This window comes from Adiantum capillus-veneris, chromosome 16 (genome assembly GCF_014529385.1).
Source record: "Adiantum capillus-veneris isolate H3 chromosome 16, ASM1452938v2, whole genome shotgun sequence".
NCBI classification, from domain to species: Eukaryota; Viridiplantae; Streptophyta; class Polypodiopsida; order Polypodiales; family Pteridaceae; genus Adiantum; species Adiantum capillus-veneris.
This window is the reverse complement of record NC_140946.1, coordinates 39,136,803-39,156,840: the sequence shown is the minus strand read 5'-3', so window position 1 is coordinate 39,156,840 and position 20,038 is coordinate 39,136,803. Positions and strand designations below refer to the sequence as shown.

At 44.7% G+C, this 20,038-nt stretch overlaps 1 protein-coding gene across 2 annotated transcripts; it reads right to left on the bottom strand.

The window, feature by feature from the left end:
- Window positions 1–1,863: 1,863 nt before the first annotated feature.
- Window positions 1,864–5,280, bottom strand: LOC147438883 (uncharacterized). 2 transcript variants are annotated; one of them, XM_086484847.1, is made up of 4 exons: window positions 4,699–5,280; window positions 3,628–3,899; window positions 3,230–3,447; window positions 1,864–2,598 (listed from the first exon to the last, which is right to left on the bottom strand). In XM_086484847.1, exons 1-4 carry the CDS (start codon window positions 4,844–4,846, stop codon window positions 2,220–2,222), a joined length of 1,017 nt encoding a protein of 338 aa, XP_086340973.1. In that variant the 5' UTR covers window positions 4,847–5,280; the 3' UTR covers window positions 1,864–2,219. The 2 variants fall into 2 exon arrangements, with proteins under 2 accessions (XP_086340973.1, XP_086340974.1); XM_086484848.1 differs by having other exon boundaries at window positions 3,628–4,215; window positions 4,699–4,822.
- Window positions 5,281–20,038: the final 14,758 nt, after the last annotated feature.

Here is a 20,038-nt window from a genome sequence, read left to right as displayed (position 1 = left end):
GCTTCCTATGCCCAAACAACCACAGATGGCTTATATCTGAGAAAATTTGTATACAATATGGTCAAATTAACCCTAAATAATCACCAAGAAATATACAAAACCCTAGGTAAAGGTATCTATACGAGCTCGACACTAATACACGATGAATAACTATTGTTGGTCATCCAACAGATCATAAACTCGTTCTCGATGGATACTTAAGCTTTAGTCGGTGACAGACATTCGAGCCCCTTAATGATCACAAATTGGTCCCGACTCCAAGCATCGACACTCATCCGCTTTTACCTGAGCTCGCCCTTCCTAAAGTGTACTCTTTGTTTCTCCCCCCCCCCCCCCCCCCCCCCCCCCCCCCCAAATTAACATAAAAGTCATAAGCATAGAAATCAACAACTTACATGACAACATAGTTAGTACTGTATCAATTTGCTATACAAGGTTGATAATGACACTATCAATGTACCTCTCAAAAAGATAGAAACATCTTCATTCAAACGTGAATAGATTGAACATGCAACACCGATATCGTCAAAACTTGATGTGCATAAATAAAATAAGCGTTGGCATTTCGGAAATCCTTTTATAAACTAAAAGTCACATAAGATGTCAATGCTTTGCATGCAAAAGTAGATTCGTTAAGTATAAAGAAGGGAAAATTACCAAAATACCCCTACAATTTATGGAAACTCTCAAAATACCCCTCAAATTGGAAAAATTCTTGATTTACCCCTCATATTTGCCCAAAAATTCCCAAAATGCCCTTTGACACTCTAGAAGATAGATCTCCATTATCATAAACGTTAGACTATGAAGTACTTGGGGCAAATCCATCCCAAAATGATGCAATGGTATATTGGGAATTTTTGAAATTTGAGGGTATTTTGGGAATTTCCACAAATTGGAGGGTAATTTTTCCTATAAACAATGAATGCCCTAATGTGGCCTCCCGTTGGGAAGAAATGACGACGTTGCAACAGGTTTGGTGTGGTGGGGGGTGTTGGATGAACATCCTGCTGTGGGCAGGGGAGCCTTTGGTGGAATGGGCATCTTCCATGGTGTCATTGGGTTTACCAAGGGTGATGACTTCAGCTCAACTTGAGGCACGTTCCACCAAAACCTTGTCAAAGGACTCCATTGATGACTTTCTTGCATGGCGTTAAGACAGCTCCTTTCGAACTGATCTGGTTCCTGCGTAGCCATGGGCTATGGTGCTGCTGGCATCATTTTTTGGTTGGGCACTTCGGTGCCTTGGGTGATTGTGGTGTTTATTTCGACCCTTTGGCGGCTAGACAAAGAGGGATGGCATCCCCCGAGGGCTGCTTGGTGGCAACCTTGATCAGGTTCAGCGTTTCTCCCCCTTCGGTTGGGTGGCTCTCAGATTAGCCGGGTTATTTGTGTCAGGGTGGCTTCCTTGTTAACTGGTCATGTCCAAGTGAGCTCCCATGTCAGCCAGATGGTTTGGACAGATGTACTGGTGATGCCTCGGCAAGTTGGCTCAGTTTGAGCAAGGCTTTTCTTGTAATTCTTTTTGGAGTATGAGTGTACAACTACTCACTTTATGTGAATACTACAAAAAAAATGAAAAAAAGATATGCAAATGTACACCCATCTCCCTTTTCCACTACGGCTTGTTATACAAAGCCAAAACAATTCAAACTTGTTAAGCATGATGGGGCTGACCTGTAGGATGTAGGAAAGACTCATACAGTGTAAACCCCCCCATGATGAGTAAATGTTAGATATCACGATGCTGAACATCGTGTCCAACTTCACCCGATAACATCGTGTCCAACTTCACCCGATCTTACTCAACACACTCCCATTGTACCGTTGAACACTCTTAAACATTAACAAGCAAACTTGGAATTCGAAAAGTGCCCCTTAGTAGCATTTTTGGCCAGATTCGGTATGTATAAGCAATGATAAGATGTTCAAATGTACACCTATCTCCCTTTTTCAAGAAGGCTTGTTCTACAAAGCCAAAACAAACCTATCCCACATCCACAACTCAAAAATTTCATGCACAAGGGCATTGAATGCTTATACAAGGTATACTGTGTGTGAATGAATCATACATGGGTACCTTGATGGGGACCGTAGACTATGTGCAGCGGGCTCAGCGCAGAACAGCTTTTTGGCAGCTGAACTTTGAAAATCTCCACAAGAACCAGAGTTTGTGGCAGACACATTCTGTCTATCTTACACAAATGTACAATGTCGAATCATTGCCTCCCGTTAGAACTTAAAAAATTGGCTGGATATGAAGCCAAAAATGTCTCAGAAAGCGGAGAGCTACTTCCCTGCTTTCCACTTCCAAATAATGCTTGAAGCGTAAGGTGATCAAGGTTAGTGCTCACAAACAAGGAAATGTGACCCTCCCCATGTAGCTCATGCAGCTTCACTGTGCCTGGGAGCTGCTTTTGTATCCAACGTTGCAAGGAAACTGACACTAACTTGTCCTCCTCCCCTTGCCAAATGTGAATCTTCCTCTTGAACATTTCACCCACTTCAGCGATTTCAAAGTCCCAGCCCTTGTTCATTAGTTCAAAGTCCTTTGCCATACCAAATCCCTTGTTTTTCTTCACAGACTCGTATCGATCCCTGGACATAATCAAACAGTGGATAAAAGGGACCTTCTGGTTATACATAGACATAAGCACGCGTACACAAATCATTAAAGAAATGCAAATGGTTGCATTCTATGTTGAAGGGACTGTGTGAGTGTATCCTAAGATTGAGTGGGTGCATAGGTAATTTAACAGAAAGAAAAAGTTGAGAGCAAATAGTATGTAAGAGAAATGTATGATTGAGAGATCAATAAAGAGAATGTAGAAACCCGCATGCACAATATTTATAAGGCACAGACACATTGTTTGATGTTCATCTTAATAAAAGGCCACTATAGCCAGCATAATCTACTTCTGAACGTGGCACGTAGTGTTGAACCCAGGAACACAATCATCATTCAAGCTTACGACCATCAATGCGCTAAAGCAGCCAATCAAGAAAGTCCTATTGAAAAAAGGCTTGCATTAGCACAAATGAATCTCAAAGAGTGCTCCAAAAACTCATAATTTGCCTGTATAAAAGGCCTAGAAAAAGCAAAAGGTCTTAATAAAAAAGCAAAACGCCTCACTATTCGGCTGGTGATCTTCAAAGCGCACCTTTCATTTGGTTTAGCGATATGATATTGAAATGAGGGAAGTGTATAATCAATAAGAGAGCTTCATACCTATACATCAACTCTGCTGATCCTGGCTGCAACATGCACTTTTTATCTGCTTCAGAAAGGCCTGCTGTTAAGTCAACAGCTGGGTCCATAAATGCGCATGACAGCCTTGAATACCACTTGATAAAGAGAAAGGGTGATAGCTTGCAAAGAAAGGTCAATATCATGTCCATTGTCGAGTAGTATGACAGCATTTCTTTCCTCTCCTCTTTTGTAATACCCTGCGACAGTCAATGACTTTGCTTACAACAATATCCTCACCGCAAAAAGTTCTCTTCTCATATAACTGTCAAGTAACAAAAAGTGCAAGACGTGTTCGCTAATTGGAGGAAAAGATGAACCACCTTCTACTTCTTAGGGCCTTTTACTTCTTAGGAAATCAATGAGAGCAGGGAGTCCACCTTCCACCACAAGTTTCCAACAGGGCACCACATGGCGATTCCCTGCACTCGCTCCGGAATGTAGCGTGCAGCAGCCCAGCAAAATGCACCCCCCATGGAATACCCATGCAGCCAAAACCTCTTGCCCAAATGAAGCGCATCAGCAACAGCAACAATATCTTTGCATGCTGAACGGAAGGTTTGAGATGGGTGCGGATCACTCTGTCCATAACCTGGCCTGTCGATTGCTATCAACCTAACACCATACTCTACCAATACAGCTTCTCTCACACCTGCAAAATGCAGGCTATGTACATTGAAACCGCACTCAACATATAAGCCAAAAACAAAGGGCAAACATAAACTGTTTATTGCCCTTCCTTTGACCTTTTGTATGAACTTCAGCAAGCATGTATACATGGGTGTCTCAAACAAGGAGACATTTACCAACCATGTTGAAATTGAAAATAGATTCTACCACAGATACAGGGAGTGATAGGTGAAGAAAGTCCATACGCAAACCATGTATCCACTTGCACGTGATATTGCAGAACCCAAGAAAGTTCCATTAACTAAAGCCCTGGCAAGAGTGTAAACCTTAAGGCATGGCTGAAATGAAAGGTGAAATTTCCATCAACGAACAATAGGTGTGTTAGAAATTGGAATACTACAAACCACAAAAGTTAAGCTGACCATTACTATGTGTAAATGACGCTCTGGCCAGTAAAGCTCATACTGGAGAAAACCCTGATGGATGGAAAATGATGTAAAAAATGCAGGTTGTGAGTATCCCTAACAGCAGAAATATCATATGGATCAAGTCACTATCGCTTGCATTGAAACAATGTCGTCAACAAAAATTATTCTTGCAGGCTTAACATACTCTCAGGTCATCGCCCTCAATAATGCAAGTGAATGCACCTAAAATAACTATCAACCTTGAAATCTTGTGCAGTCACACCTTGTACAAATCCTTCTTTTTAAGTCAGTCATCTCAGTTCTGCAAGCATTTCTGTTTGTGGTAACGTTACTGACATGAATGCATGCTTGTATGCGCATGCAAAGGCTAGATCTGTAAGGACAAAAACTTGCCTGGCATTCCTCCAAATCGCGAAGACATGAGTCCATGGAGGGCAATTATAGATCTGAGAGGAGAATCACTCTGAGGGCAACCAAGCTCTTGATATGCAATACGACGGCCGTCGTTGAGACGAACAAACTTTGCAGGCCCATTATCCATACTTCACACAGAAGGATGATGACAATGTGGATCAACACAAAGATAAAGCAGCTACAGGGTTGAGGTGGGCATGCCGAAAGGGGGCAGGCACACGCGTCTGCTGCTGGGGATGATGGTGATAGTGCCCATAAGGAATAAAGGGGGCTTGCTTCATTTCTGCGAAATGGGGAGTATATAGGAAAACAAAGGAAGGAAAATTCGCAAGCGCGAACTTTACAAGCTGCACAGCTCTCTCTCTTGCTGACAATTTCCATTACTTGCTTCCACGTTCCTTGCCTTTGCACCTTTCGCGCTCTCGGCCTTTGCCTCCAACACAGCGGCACCAACTACCCGACACCTTTTCCGAACACCACCCGTCACGCTACTCGCAAGCGAGCGCCCACCAACGAGCGCCCACCAAGGATGTAATATTTTAAGCACGTTCATGAACATTCCATCTTTCTTTCCTCCGTCGTTTCTTCATCCATCAAACTCTTCAAATGTCATACCAAGAGCAACGGTTAGTGTGTGCGCAGTGGGTTAGCAGACAAGGGGTAGTATCTCTATATCCATACTCTATACTACCTATATTATCTACGAGCTCACGCGACCTGCGTTTGGCGGTCTCGTTCGCTCTTATATCTTCTCTTATCTTATATCTATATTAAAAAGAGAGCGGTAGGCTCCATGTGTCTGCAAATGCCTACAACCACGCCCTTCTCCTCCCTTTCTACCACCCGTTTCCCTTCCTTTGGCCAACGTGGCGTAGCCAGCATGGCTTATGCACACACAACATGGCAAGGTTTGTTTTTTGAGTGCGCACACTCGCGTGATTCAAGGATGCCCCTTGAGCTGCGATTTCTCCTCAACCTGCGGTCGCCGGTTGCACATCATTAAATCTTCCACAGTGGCATGTGCAATTCAAGGGGTGCTCTCCTCAAAGCTTCCCGCAAGTCAAGACGTCCCCCCCCCCCCCCCCCCCCCCCCCTCCTTCACCCACAAGAAATCCATCTACTTTTGCAGTGCAAAATAGAGATCTCTGAGGTTGAGCCTCAATTAGCGGCTCTCATGTTTGCTACAAATCAGTAGAGTTTGCTACCTCCACAGCTAATTCTGCGTGCAGATTTATCAAGCTCCTTAGCTACGAGACTGGCGCCCTATCGCAACTGGAAGGCCCCCTTACTGTTGCCGCAGAGGCGATGATGGAACTTCCCGCACAGTTTGGGTGTGTGCAGACACTGCAGGCCATGGAACTTCCCGCGCAGTTTGGGTGTGTGCAGACACTGCAGGCCATGGGGAGGCTCTCTCTCTCTCTCTCTCTCTCTCTCTCTCTCTCTCTCTCTCTCTCTCTCTCTCTTTCTCTCTCTCAACCCTAGCGCTCTCGCCTCTCGTTCCCTCTGCAGGCGTCCCCTAGTCTCCCCCTGGGCGAGGGGCTGCCCTGTGGGGGGCGTTAACAACCCAGCCCTGCCCCAGCTGCACTGGCCGCCCTGGCTTTGCCTGCACCGACAAGCTCGAGCTCGCCCTGGCCGAAACCTGCTGCAGGTCGACAGTCTCACAGCCCCGACAGAGTTCTCTGCACGAAGGCCTTGCCTGCACGACGGGCTTGGCTGCACGAGCTGCCTCTGCACGAAATCTTTTCGGTTGCACGAGGGCCTTGCCTGCAGGAGCTGCCTCTTCAAGAAACCATTTCGGCTGCCCGAACCTCTGGCTTTTTGTTTTGAGAGCACTAAGCCTAACCCAACAAACTCCCTACCTAGGGTTTGTTCCCACGGTAGCTGATCCTCTCCCAGAATGAACACCCCTAAGCCTGCAGCGAAGAGCCGACCAAGCTTTGCAACAATCGTTGCAGCCCCAAGCAAGCTCACACAGATTGCACAACTCCAAGCAGCCCTCGACCAAGTAATGGAGGAGAACCGTGACCTCAAAGCTCGCCTTGGCAAGCTTGAGGCACGCTTCGACTCCATGGTCGAGCTTGCCACCGACAAAGCAAAAGAAGTCGAATCAAAGGTCACTCAAGCCCAATCTATCACCTTTGCCAAAGTTCAAACATGCGTGACAGCAGAGCTTCGCGAACAAAAACTTCAAGAAGAAAATGCCCTCAAGGTTCGCATTGGTGGGCTCCCCTCGCCATGGTGTACCATTGAGGACACCCTCGAGGAAGTGATCACCAAGCTCAACGACATCCTTCAACCAACGATACACACAGGCAAGGACCACCCGAACACTGCCTTCTTACTTTCAAAGATAGAGAGGATAAGCTGCAATTACTACGACAAGCCCGACTCCTCAAAGAGACAAAGATTTGGATCAACGAGGAGCTGACCACAACTCAATTGAAGATAAAAAAGAGCGAGCTCAAGAAAATGCACGAAGCCCGCAAGCAAGGTAAATGGGCAGTCTATCGAGGTGGTAAAGCCATCATTCAAGAATTTCGAGCCCCCAAAAAGGCTCTGTCCAACCCTCCCTAGATCTTGTTTCCTTTTTTCCCTTATCCCAATGATTGGACCCTCAGTCCTTAACTGATATGTATCCGACCCAGAAGCAACAAGTCGATGTAATGCCTTTTGTGACGGTCCCATGGGTCATATATGACCTACGTGGACGATAAATCAATCAATCTATCAATCTATCAATCTCTCCAATCAAGCCCAACATGCGGAGCCACCTATTTGCAATCTGGTACCTCCCCCCTCTTCACCACCTCGAGCCCAGACACCCCCAAATATAAATGAGCAGGTGTGGGTTGTTTTTTTCCTTTTGTAGGCTCAGTCCAAGAACTCCCCATCATGAGAGAGAGAGAGAGAGAGAGAGAGAGAGGCTCAAATGTAACTCTCTCTCATACACACCACCACTCTAAACGATAGCAAAGATCTTTTATTACTTTGGTCTTCCATTCTCTCTCTCTCTCTCTCTCTCTCTCTCTCTCTCTCTCTCTCTCACACACACACACACACACACACACACACACACACACACACACAATGGCCAGTGGCCTATGGCACTCTCTCTCTCTCTCTCTCTCCCTCCCTCTCTCTCTCTCTCTCTCTCTCTCTCTCTCTCTAACATGGACATGGTAAATCAAGAGTATACCAAGGTTCACTCGCAAAAAAATGGAACTCAATGAAATCAAACTCTACAACAACTTGCACTGTAACATCAACATCAAAGTAATTGAACCATAATGAATAGTTTTTTTCTCAAACCATGATCAAAATCAAGAGTAATTGAACCATAATTAACATTTTTTACTCAAACCATAATTAAAATCAAGCAAGGAGTTTTTCTTTAGAAAGGAGAGATGAGTACATTCTAAGAAAGAAAGAAATAATTTGACAGAAGTGTCTAAGTTTTCCTACCCATTGTAGATGTTGCACTCGCATACCCTCCCCGCATGCCTCGCTAGATGCAGCTTCTCTCTCTGAGTAGCCTTGCTGGCGCTATCTCCAGTTATGAGCGTCGGTCACCCCACCTCTCTCTCAGAAGTTGGTTGTGTGTATGTGTGCGTGTGTGGCTCCTTGCTGGGTGAGTTGCTTGGTGGGGTCATCTGTCGAAGTATGTATACTCTAATACCACCATTCTAAACTCCCATTGGTGCTTGTTTGTCTTGCATTTTCTTGGTGTTCAAGACAGGGAGGAGCCGAACTATCCTATACATAGAGGTTAGTGGTTGCTTAGGCTCGTAAACGTGGTGCAATAGCTTGAGTCAAAAAGTGCCCTCAAGGCTTCGATGTTTTTCCATTTGAATTCCCAATTGAGTCCTGATAGCTACCCGCTAACATCTCAAGGCACTAGGCTACTTACACATAAAGCCACATCTTCACTCATGCTAACTCAAGATTGGAATGGTAGAAAAGACCAATGTGTTATGAGGCTTGTAAGGTGAAGGTCTTTTTTATGGTGTCAACCAAGTTACTTTGTTACTTGCAAGCAAAGTATTGGCCATGATTCAAATCTTGGAAGTGTCTTTGTATTATCGTCACATTATAAAATAAGTGCATGCAAACATAAGGTCCTAGATCAGCGTCTCTCTCTCTCTCTCATGCTATTGCAGAGATAGCCTTCTTGTGAGGTGCCAATGACAATGAGAAGAGAAAGTGCCATGAGGAATCTGTGTGGTGAGGGGAGGCAATGAGCCTATTGTGGCAATGCGGAGAGTTCAAGGGTTCCATGAGCCTATCATGAGGTGTTATAGAGCTAGCATACATGTTAGGTGACGATCATAATAAGCAGAGGAGCGACCATGGAGCATCACCATGAGGTGACAACGCAAGGAACAGAAGCGCAATGAGGCATATGTGACAGTCGTTGGGTAGTCATAGACATGGTCATTTGAATTGCTTGCATGAAGCTCGTAAATAGTACCATGGTGAACACACGGAGGAGCCAACCTATCCTATACATAGATATGAGTGGTCGCTCATGCTCGACTACGTGCTGTAGCAGCTTGAGTTGGAAAGCGTCCTCAAGGCTTGGATGTTTTTCCTTATGAACTCCCAATTGAGCCTTGACATCTACCCACTAACATCTCAAGGCACTGCTTACATAGAAAGTCACATCTACACTCATGTGAACTCAAGCTTGGAATGGTAGAAAAAACCAATTGTTATGAGGCTTGTAAGATGAAGGTGTTTTTTATGATGTCAACCAAAATTCATTGCTACTTGCAAGTAAAGCACTGGCCATGGTTAAAATCTTGGAAGCATCTTTGTATTATCGTTAAGGTCCTAGATCAATCTCTCTCTCTCTCTCTCTCTCTCTCTCTCTCTCTCTCTCATGCCGTTGGAGAGATAGCCTTCTTGTGAGCAGCCAACGAAAATAAGAAGAGAAAGTGCCATGAAGCATCTGTGAGGTGAGGCAATGAGACTGTTGTGGCAATGAGATAGACCAAGGGTGCCCACTGCCATGAGCCTATTATGAGGTGTTATAGAGCTAGCATACACATTGGGTGATGACTGTAATGAGCAGAGGAGCGACCATGGAGTAGTCACCATGAGGGGACGACACAAGGAATGGAAGCACAATGAGGTGTATGTGACAGTTAGGAGTCCCCATGAGGTGACAACACAAGGAATAGAAGCACAATGAGGCATATATGAGAGTCAATTGGGTAGTCACAAACATGGTTGCTTGAATTGCTTGCATGAAGCTCCTAAATAATACCATGGTGAACACTTCACAAAATATTTAGCCTTGAGATTGCAGTCCTCCATAATATGTTAACATAGATAATAATATAGATGTGGTTAGAGGCCGGACTACAGACTTTGAGTCTTTACCGATCGTTTGTGGATACAAATTCCAATATTAAGAAGTGCTTTAAGGGTGTGTTTGCAAGCCTCACAGTAGATTGGCAGCGGCCTGAGAAAATTGGCACCCTAAGTTCTTATATATAAGTAGGTGTGAATTGCATGTAGCGTCGCTGATTCCATTGGAATTGAGAGCGCAATGACTGGCGCGACGCTAGCCGCATGTGAGTTGTTGGTGATCAGGTACTGCTTCCTAGCCCATTTGTTGATGAAGTGAGGGGAGGGCATTTATTTCTTTGGCTTAATCTGAGCGTTCATGGAAAAGCAAGCGTCCACCGATGCAGAATTGGCAGTGCAACATCTCCACCATGAAGTCGATTCTCTGTATAAACCCATACCATTGTTTGGGGGGCGCTCTTAAGTAATATTAAAGCTGTTGCAGCTACTTCAGCCGTGTTCAAACACAGTCCGCTTTAGCAATATTAACGTTGTTTCCCTTGAGGATATCACAGCGAGTGATGAGTGCGCGTGTGCGTGGATGCGTGCGCGGTGCGGTGCATCGGGGAAGGGGGAAGAGCACAAGCCGATGTGTATGGAGCAGCCTCACAAGCATAAAGATGAGGAGCTCCTTATTCGCATATGTAATGAAGAATAAGGGTATGTACACACCCAGTCGTTGGACATTGGACGTCCGGGCGGGCAAAAGGCGTAGCGCCTTTACCCCAACAATCTCCCACTTAAAGGCGATGCGCCGATAAGTGAGGCCTACTAGCTAAACTACTAGTATGTACAAGAAACCAGGTGAGAGACTCTCTCAACCTACACCCAATGGCTCACTCTGTCGATCTACACATAGTCCTATTGGCTCTGGTGGTAGGCTAGTGTGCATACCCACGCTAGAGCCTGCATGTAAATCTCGTAGACAATTGTGTATGGTCTGCAAAGCTCCAGGAAGCATCATGCTAGTGTCAGCCACCGTACGACTGACAATCCCTGCTGCAAATGCTCGCACTGCAGCTGCTAGTAGGTCGGGCCTCGACAGTAACAAGTCGAACATGAGACGCCCAAACACTGACAAAATCTGCGCAAAGAGTGGCGGTACTCGCCTTCCCTATGCTATTTGCAAAAGCTGCATCCTCAAGACTACCCATCACGTATGGGTGTGTCAACGCCGACACTCGGGAAGCTATGTCCCTCTCACCCATAGGCAAAATTGTGCATCCTGACAGCAACTCATCAGCCTCTAACATGAGCATGTCAAAAAACTCCATATCTGTCAGCTCTGTCTGTGTCTCTAGGGAGCAGACCTGCTCTACCTCTGCCTGCACAAAGTCTAACAACGCCTATTGTGTCTCACTAGAGCACTGTCGCTCGATCTCTGTCTCTACAGAGTTTACTAGCATGTCCTGCATAGCTAAATGCCTTGTCTCTCGAGCATGATGGAGATCACTGGCGAAAAAGACAAGTCTCGTCTCTTGCTCAAAGCATGTTAGCAAAAAAAACCGAAACTACATCATCTCAAACCTCAGACACATGCATAGGATATATCAGGCCGTTGCGGGCTCCTTGGCAATCGCTAGTGAACCGCAATGCATCTGGAAAGACTGCTCTCTAAGTAGTACCTGACAACCAAAAGCTGCCAACTGTCTCACTGAGATCAAGGTCTATCTCAGTTGAGGAACATAGTGCACATGCCGTATTGGAATTAGGGTTGCAGAGAAACACACACAGCTTGGAGAAGACGAAGGGAGCTCTAGCCACACAATAGAGAGTGTATTACTTAGTGTGCAATGGAAAGATAGATAGCCCTAGAGTGATGGGCGTATATACAATGCATGGGGGAAAAAACCTCCTAAAGAGGGAAAAAATGCCCCGGCGGTCCTAGTGTGTTCACACACATCACTACCACATGTATATGGTAACAAATCCCCCCTGGAGTGATGCGGTGAACGAGAGCTGGCACATGAGTAAAGGGAAGTGCCATGCCCTGAGGATAGGATCAATCCACAAAGGGGAGTAAGCCCAAAGCTTTGCGGAAAGCTTCAAGCTTCTCATGAGACAATGCCTTTGTGAAAAGATCTGCAAGGTTGTCCTGTGTTGGCACATAAGCCAAGCTGATCTCTCCTGCTGAGAGCCTCTCCCTGACATAGTGGTACTGCACCTCAATGTGCTTTGTGCGAGCATGAAAAACTGGGTTCCTCACAACTGCCAATGCGCTCTGACTGTCAGTGTAGATAGTGTTGGCAGTGTCCTGTCCAACACCCAAATCAGCCATAAGGCGTCTGAGCCATACACACTCAACCGTGGCTGTGAAGACTGCCCTGTACTCAGCCTCACAACTCGAAGTGGTCACAGTAGGTTGCTTCTTGCTCAACCATGATATACATGAACTGCCAAGCATGAAACAAAAACCACTTGTGGACACTCGCGTGTCAAAACAACCAGCCCAATTTGAGTCCGAAAAAGCATGTAAGTCTGGCGGCAATGATCCCCCCTTGGGATAAAACAAGCCAAGATGTAAAGTGCCACTAAGGTAGCGGAAAATCCTCTTGACAACCTGCCAATGCTTAGACCCTGAGCTATGCATAAATCTGTTGACCTGTGAGACTGCAAACTGAATATCCGGCCTCGTGTTGCATACATAAATGAGGCAGCCAACAACAGTTTGGTAAAGAGTGAAATCAGCAGGATCGCCAGCATCATGTAGACTCAACTTTAAACCTGTTTCCATGGGAGTGGCAATAGGTTTGCAATCCTCAAGTCCAAACTTACATAGCAATGTCTCTATGTAACTTTTTGACACAAGGCAATACCACCATCACACTGCTTAAACTGTATACCCAAGTAATGATGCAACAGCCCCAAATCTTTCATCTTGAAAGTAGCATTCAAATCAGCCTTAAATTCAGCAATTTGTCTCTCATTTGGTCCAGTGATCAACAAATCATCAACATAAAGAACCGCAATGAGAAGTACATCACCCTCACGCTTTACATACAATGTGCTTTCTGTTGGACTGTTACGAAAGCCTTGTTTGACCAAATGAGTGTCAGCTTTCTCATACCAAGCATGAGGAGATTGCTTCAACCCATACAAAGCCTTGTTACATTTGTACACTTTGTCCTCTTGTCCTTTTATGACAAAACCGCGAGGCTGCGTTACATAAACTTCCTCAAATATGTCACCATTCAAGAAAGCAGTAACAATGTCTGATTGATGTAGATCCATACCAAAATGAGCTCCCAATGCACATAGAAAATGCACAGTAGTCATACGACATAATCTATGCCTTTTTGTTGTGCATAACCCTTTGCAACAAGTCGAGCCTTATGGCGATCAATCTCACCATCCGGCTTGCGTTTCAACTTGTAAACCCACTTCGTACCAATGGCCTTTTTGCCAGGAGGCAAATCAAATAAAGTCCATGTGTCATTTTCTATAAGTGCATCATATTCTGATTGCATGGCAGCCATCCAATTTTCTGAATTTTGTGCTTCATCAAAAGTCAGGGGCTCCTCAACATCATGTAAGCTAGACACAGCCAAAGCATAACAATCTGATGCATAAGATGCATGGCGAGAGCCTGAACGAGTTCGACTAGACAAAGGTGCATCCAATTTACTGTCATGCAAAGTGTGCACTAGCCATTTTGGCATACCTCTAGTCTGCTCATTTTCAGCCCTTTCCTCATCAAGTACATCATGTACATCTGCATCAGTAATAGGCTGATCTAAAACATTTTCAGAAACCCCCATAGGTTGTACATTTGCCTCATTGGAACTTACATTCGTATTTCCACCACTGAAAAGAGGCAACAAAGTGTCATAAATGTCCTGTGAGCTTACATTACTGTCTCTAGTACATGATAGCAAGGGCTGAATAGAATCTTCCACAAACACTACATCCCGAGAAACCAGAATACGTTTTGTTTGCGGATGATACAACCTGTAACCTTTGCTTTCAGCACTATAACCAACAAAAATACATTTGACAGCCTTATCATCCAATTTTCTGCGCTGCACTTGTGGCACCAAAGCATATGCCAAACAGCCAAAAACACGCATGTGCTCAATAGAAGGCTTTCTATCATGCCATGCTTCATATGGAGTAATAGACTGCAAAGCTTTCGTAGGACACTTGTTAAGTACATAAGTGGCACACATGATGGCCTCAAGCCAAAAAGAATGCGGTAAAGCTTGACTTTTGACCATACATCGTGCCATTTCCGTCATTGACCTGTTTTTCCTCTCAGCAACACCATTTTGCTGAGGCGTATAAGGCACTGTACATTGGTGTTTTATCCCACGACTAGCCAGAAATGCATTAAATTCATGAGACATATACTCCCCCCCTCGATCAGAACGGAGGGTGCCCATAGTACATTTCGAGACATTTTCAGCCATAGCCAGAGCCATAGCCAGAAATTGTTTGAAGCACATAAAAACTTCGGACTTCGCTTTAAGCGGAAATATCCATGCATGCCTGGAGTAATCATCAATGAAAGTCACGAAGTACAGGTAATTGCCCAAGGACGGACTTTGCATGGGCCCACAAACATCACTATGCACAAGCTGCAACCTGCATGTGGCCCTAACTGAACCATCCTTTGGAAATTTAGAACGCTGCATCTTACCCAAAATACAGCCTTCACAAACATGTTTGACAGGTGCTTCAAGAGGCGGCAAAGAAGCAACCATTTCAGATTTCTGCAAACGCAGCAAACTGGCAAAATTCAGATGACCAAAACGTGCATGCCAAAGTTTTGCATCTAAAATAGCCCTTGAATCTGCAACAGCATTTGCAAAGTTTTGTCCACACTTGTCATACAAAGTGAGCTTATACAACCCACGGCACAAAAGGACAGATGCAACAATTTCATCACCAAAATTGAGATCATGAGTTGTACATCTGTCATCCACAAATTTGACTACAAGTCCAAGTCTAGCAAGTGCGGATACAGACAAGAGTTTCTTCTTGATCCCAGGTACATAAAGTGCATCAACAAGTGTGAAGGAACTGCCATTAGCAGCAGTGAGCACAATCTTTCCAACTCCCTGAACTGGATAAGAGGCGTTGTTGGCACAAGTGACTGAATTCCCATGAGGGACAGACTCAAGAGAGGTAAACAATTCACGATGTGAGGTAATGTGCTTTGTAGCACCACTGTCGAAATACCACACATGTGAATCTGCAGCAACTGACAAGCATGCATCATGGACATCAGGATTGTAAGTGCACTCTGCGCTAAAAGCCCATTCTGCATCAACATCAGCAACACAGTCTCCTTTCACAGAAGACTCAACAATGGCTGCATTTGTAGTGGAACCAGCATTTGCAGTGGAACCACCGTCTTTCTTCTTAGCCTCTTTGGCCTTAGGACATGACTTGATCAAGTGATCATTGGCTTTACAATAATGGCAACCCATCTTCTTTTTGCCCTTATCACCAGAATTGCCAGACAAAGTGCTGCCAGCAAAAGCATTAGGAACAAAATTTTTTCCACTCGCAGCAGAACCTTAAGAAGTGGCTGCATTACTGTTACCACCCTTTCCTTGAGAAGCAATAAAAGCCTGTTCAACTGCCTAGTCCTGTTTTTTCTGGAAAGGGACTCTTGCAACAGCAATGTGCATAATGCATCAAACTTGACAACTTCAGGATTTCCTTGGGTCATAAGTCTCCAAGTACTAGCAAAAGTCTGGTAAGAATCTGGTAAGGCATCAAGAACAGTTTGCACTAGGGAACTGTCTGAAATGACTTCACCTGTAGAAATGAGTTGCTCATTGATATCCTTGACACTAGCAAGGAAAGTGTCCATATCATCTTCCTCATGCATAATCTTCGACTCTAGCTCTTTACGTAGCAAATCAATTTTAGCCTCATTGCGGCTTGCATAAAGACCTGCTAGAATATCCCAAGCCTGTTTTGCAGATTTTACTGAACGGATGTGAGGAACAATGGTGCGCTTCACAGACAACGCAATCAATTCATGAGCCTGCGCATCCTTAACATCCCAACGAGCTTGTTCTGCCGTAGGCAAAACAACTCTAACAGCTGCAATCCTTGCAGCAAGACCTACAACATCCTCAACATCGCCTACATCCTCAAAACCAGGACGTACATCAATGCCCTGCACAATGTTCCAGACACCCTTTGACACAGGAACATGTTGCATCATATAAGCCCACATAGGGTAGTTGTCCCCATCCAACCTGTCCTCAGCAACAAACATAGGGTAGTTGTCCCCATCCAACCTGTCCTCAGCAACAAACATAGGGTAGTTGTCCCCATCCAACCTGTCCGCAACAGCAAACACATCTGTGTTGTTGTTGTTAGCCATGGTTAATGCTGCACCTAATGTGAAAATTGCCCGAAAATAGGAGAAACGGAGCGGGAACAACCTATGCTATATAGCACAAACCGTAGAAGACTATAAGTCACCTGTTATGCAGAAAACGGCACTAACAGAAATTATGCACAAAATGACGAAATAGCCTGTGCAGTACTGCCTGTAGTGGAAACGGAGGCTGAAATGAGCCCAAATCAAAATTCTGAGCAGACCGAGCTCTTCGAGCCTACCCAAAATTTTTGTCAACCTGCGAACGCTGGCCAAAGCTCACTGAAATCGAAGAAAGTGAGCAGGCGTGTGCTGGAGCAGCTGGCGACTAAGCCCAGGAGGACGTGACTTGCTCTGATACCAATTGTTGGAATTAGGGTTGCAGAGAAACACACACAGCTTGGAGAAGATGAAGGAAGCTCTAGGCACACAATAGAGAGTGTATTACTTAGTGTGCAATGGAAAGATAGATAGCCCTAGAGTGATGGGCGTATATACAATGCACGGGGGAAAAAACCTCCTAAAGAGGAAAAAAATGCCCCGGCGGTCCTAGTGTGTTCACACACATCACTACCACATGTATATGGTAACATGCCGTAGTGTGTATGATGCACCACTAGGCAAAGACAAACAAACACCTCCTGCACCCTCTATGTCAAACACCGAACCATCGGCCAAGTGCACATAGCCACGTCTCCCACTAGAAAATGTGCTAAACCACTCACGACATGGTGTGACGTGGAAAGAAGCATCGCTATCTAGTAACCACTCTGGAGAAAGTGTGCAAAACATAGACAAATCTGCAAGAGGTACACTGGAGGCAAGCGTGACATCACCGTCACTAGCATAGACTTCCACTGGAACTGCCTCTCTAACATGTGTTAAAGCTGTATCTGCATCTCGCATACATCTCCGATGCTGTCTCATACGTCTAAAACAATGATGCCTAATGTGCCTTGTATGACCACAATGCTAACAACGCAAGTATCAACAAGATCAAGACCTCCGTCTCCCATGAGCCGTCACTGTAGAATCTATTATGTCACACATCATGTTAATGCATATGCGTCAAAAGTGGGAGATCACTCGACCATTGCACTAATCAAGCATAAACCAATTAGTAGCTCAATAGTGAAAACCTGTAACCTGCATGCTGTAGTCTCACGCTCGGAATATGCGTCGATCTGAGAACATGAAGCAAAATCAAAGGAAACCTATAAGCACTACAAGCATACCATAAATGAATGCCAAAAAAATGGCAACAAAAGTGGGAGGTAACTCAACCACTACACAATGCTCAAAAGCATGATTAATCGCATCAAATCTGACGCTAACATATGCCTAAAAGCAACTTCACAATCTGCAAACTCTACAAGCATAAAGTGCTCAGCCGAGCGTAAAGCGCATAACCATATATGCAAGTAGAGAGAAAACGCTCAAAATGAGTCCCACAAGAGAAACTACCTGCAGAAATTTGCAAAAATCTGTGAAACCTGTGACTAGCTTGTATAAGCAAATCCTCACTCCTGCGAGAGTGGGTACAAGAACACCAAGCTGTGTCCAAATTGACAAAACCTGTCAATGTGAGAGCTAAGCTCGATCACAAACTATAGTGAGTAAACTTAGCCACTACCCCACAAAAGCATATACAAAGCAAAAGCTCAAGACACCTGCTGTGTCAAAATCGGTATGCAAGCCAAAACACTGTAGAAGATGTCCGCAATTGCAAATGGTAACACTTGTGGGAGTGCTACACTCAACTTGTAGCTGGGAGTCAAACCTAGAAGCTCCAAATGGTTGAACACTCATAGCTCAAGACCAAAAAAGCAAAGCAAAACACGCTCGCGATGCACCACCCAAAAGGGAAAACACTGCACGTAAATCCTGAGTGCTACAAGAAATCACAATCTCGATTGCACCAACGATGCACATAAAATTGATGGGAAAATGTCACCAGAGTTTTGTCAGCAAAACCAGCTACAAAACTAGTAACCAAAGTGACTGCACGCTCAAAACCATGAGCAACCAAAGTGCATCAAACCGCACTTTAAATGCATGCACCAATCTCCACACTTTGCATACATCATTGCAAACACCCGCAAATCTAGTACACAAATACCTGCTCTATCTGTGACTGCCAAAAGACATGCTCGAGACATACATTACTGAGCTCACACTGCAATCACATGAGTCTCCCTGAGGATCAAACCACATAAGGCATGCATCGTATCCTCAACCTTCCGAACACCCTGCAGCCGGTCAACCCATACCTCCCAAACCGTTCAGAATTTGTAGAAACTTCCTTCTGCAAAGTTGTAGACCACGTGCAAATGGGTAGATTGTGTAGGAATGGACTTGAAATGTGTTGGTTTTATAGGTCAATACAGATTCGTAAAAATTTGCAGCTGTTTACCCTAGACGTGCAAACAATTTGAGTGACATATCTCAAAATTGGTAAAGATTTTGAGAAAACTTTCTTCTGCAAAGTTGTATAGGACAAAAAACCGTTATGAGTCGTGAGAACTGGCTTGAATAAAGATTTTTTGATAGGTCAAAACAGATCTACAAAAACGTGCTTTTTCGGCCCAAAAACGCAGCTTAAACTACCAAAAGAGGACTGAAAAATGCAGCTCTTGAACCGTAGCTCAAAGGAGGTTTTTTGATGGCATAAGTGGCTCCAAAAGGGGGGTAAACCTTTAGGACGCCTCATGGAAACGCTCTCGAAATGCTGAATTTGCCGATGCCGAAGTTGGAACCCTGTTTGCACTCTTGAAAGTACGTGCACACGCGTTGAAGCGATTTCGGGAATGAAACCGCTCTGATACCAATTATGAGTGCGCAAATGCGGTGCGTGTGCGGAGAGTGAGAAGGGGAGAGAGACAGTACACATGATGTTGGTGGAGCTCCCTCAGGAAGTAACTCTCTATATGAGTGAGGTGCTCCTTATTCTTATGTATAGAAAGAATAAGGAAGTGTGTATACACGGTGGGCGGGCGGTCAGACACCGGACGTCCGGCCCGGGCAAAAGGCGTAGCACCTTTACCCCAACAACGAGGATTGGGGTTGATAAGCATGTAATTTCTATCTCCTCTTCCTCATCGTCGGGATCATTGTCATCATCACCATCTCTGTGTCATAGCCTATAGATGCGTCAATGGCGAGTTGACGGTCAGGTATATTCTCTCCGGCATCAAAAGTGCGCGAGCGTAAAGATATGCTTCTTGTAGTGGGGGCGTAATGCAGCTGCAACTGTCAACTTTTGTAGGATTGTTGGTAATTGCTCCAAATCAGGATTTCCCATGATTGTTATTGTGCTTAGTGTCCTAGTTAAGAGTCTGTGTATGTATGTAGTACATCATGGGAGTGCGTCGCTTTCTTCCCTAACAATTTAGAGTGTGCAAACAACATGGATAGAGGCACAACAACTAATCAAAGGCTAGGTATCTTGTGAACAATATTGTTGTACATGAAAGTTCACCCCAAGCTAATATTGTTGTACATGAAAGTTCACCCAAAGCTGGAAATGGTCCTCACAATTTTTACTTTCTTCCACTATCTTACCAGCAAAAGTGAGCTAGATATTTTTGCTTATGCCCATTATGTCTTGGTTTGGGTCTTTGTGGAGTGTGTATT

Bases quoted from the DNA above. Each gene is read 5' to 3' on its own strand.
- LOC147438883 (XM_086484847.1), bottom strand. From the start codon at position 4,846: ATGGATAATGGGCCTGCAAAGTTTGTTCGTCTCAACGACGGCCGTCGT. The intron at 3,900-4,698 runs GCAAGTTTTTGT...TGCATTTTGCAG, and splicing joins GCGATTTGGAGGAATGCCAG to GTGTGAGAGAAGCTGTATTG. The intron at 3,448-3,627 runs GTGGACTCCCTG...TGACTGTCGCAG, and splicing joins TTGGAAACTTGTGGTGGAAG to GGTATTACAAAAGAGGAGAG.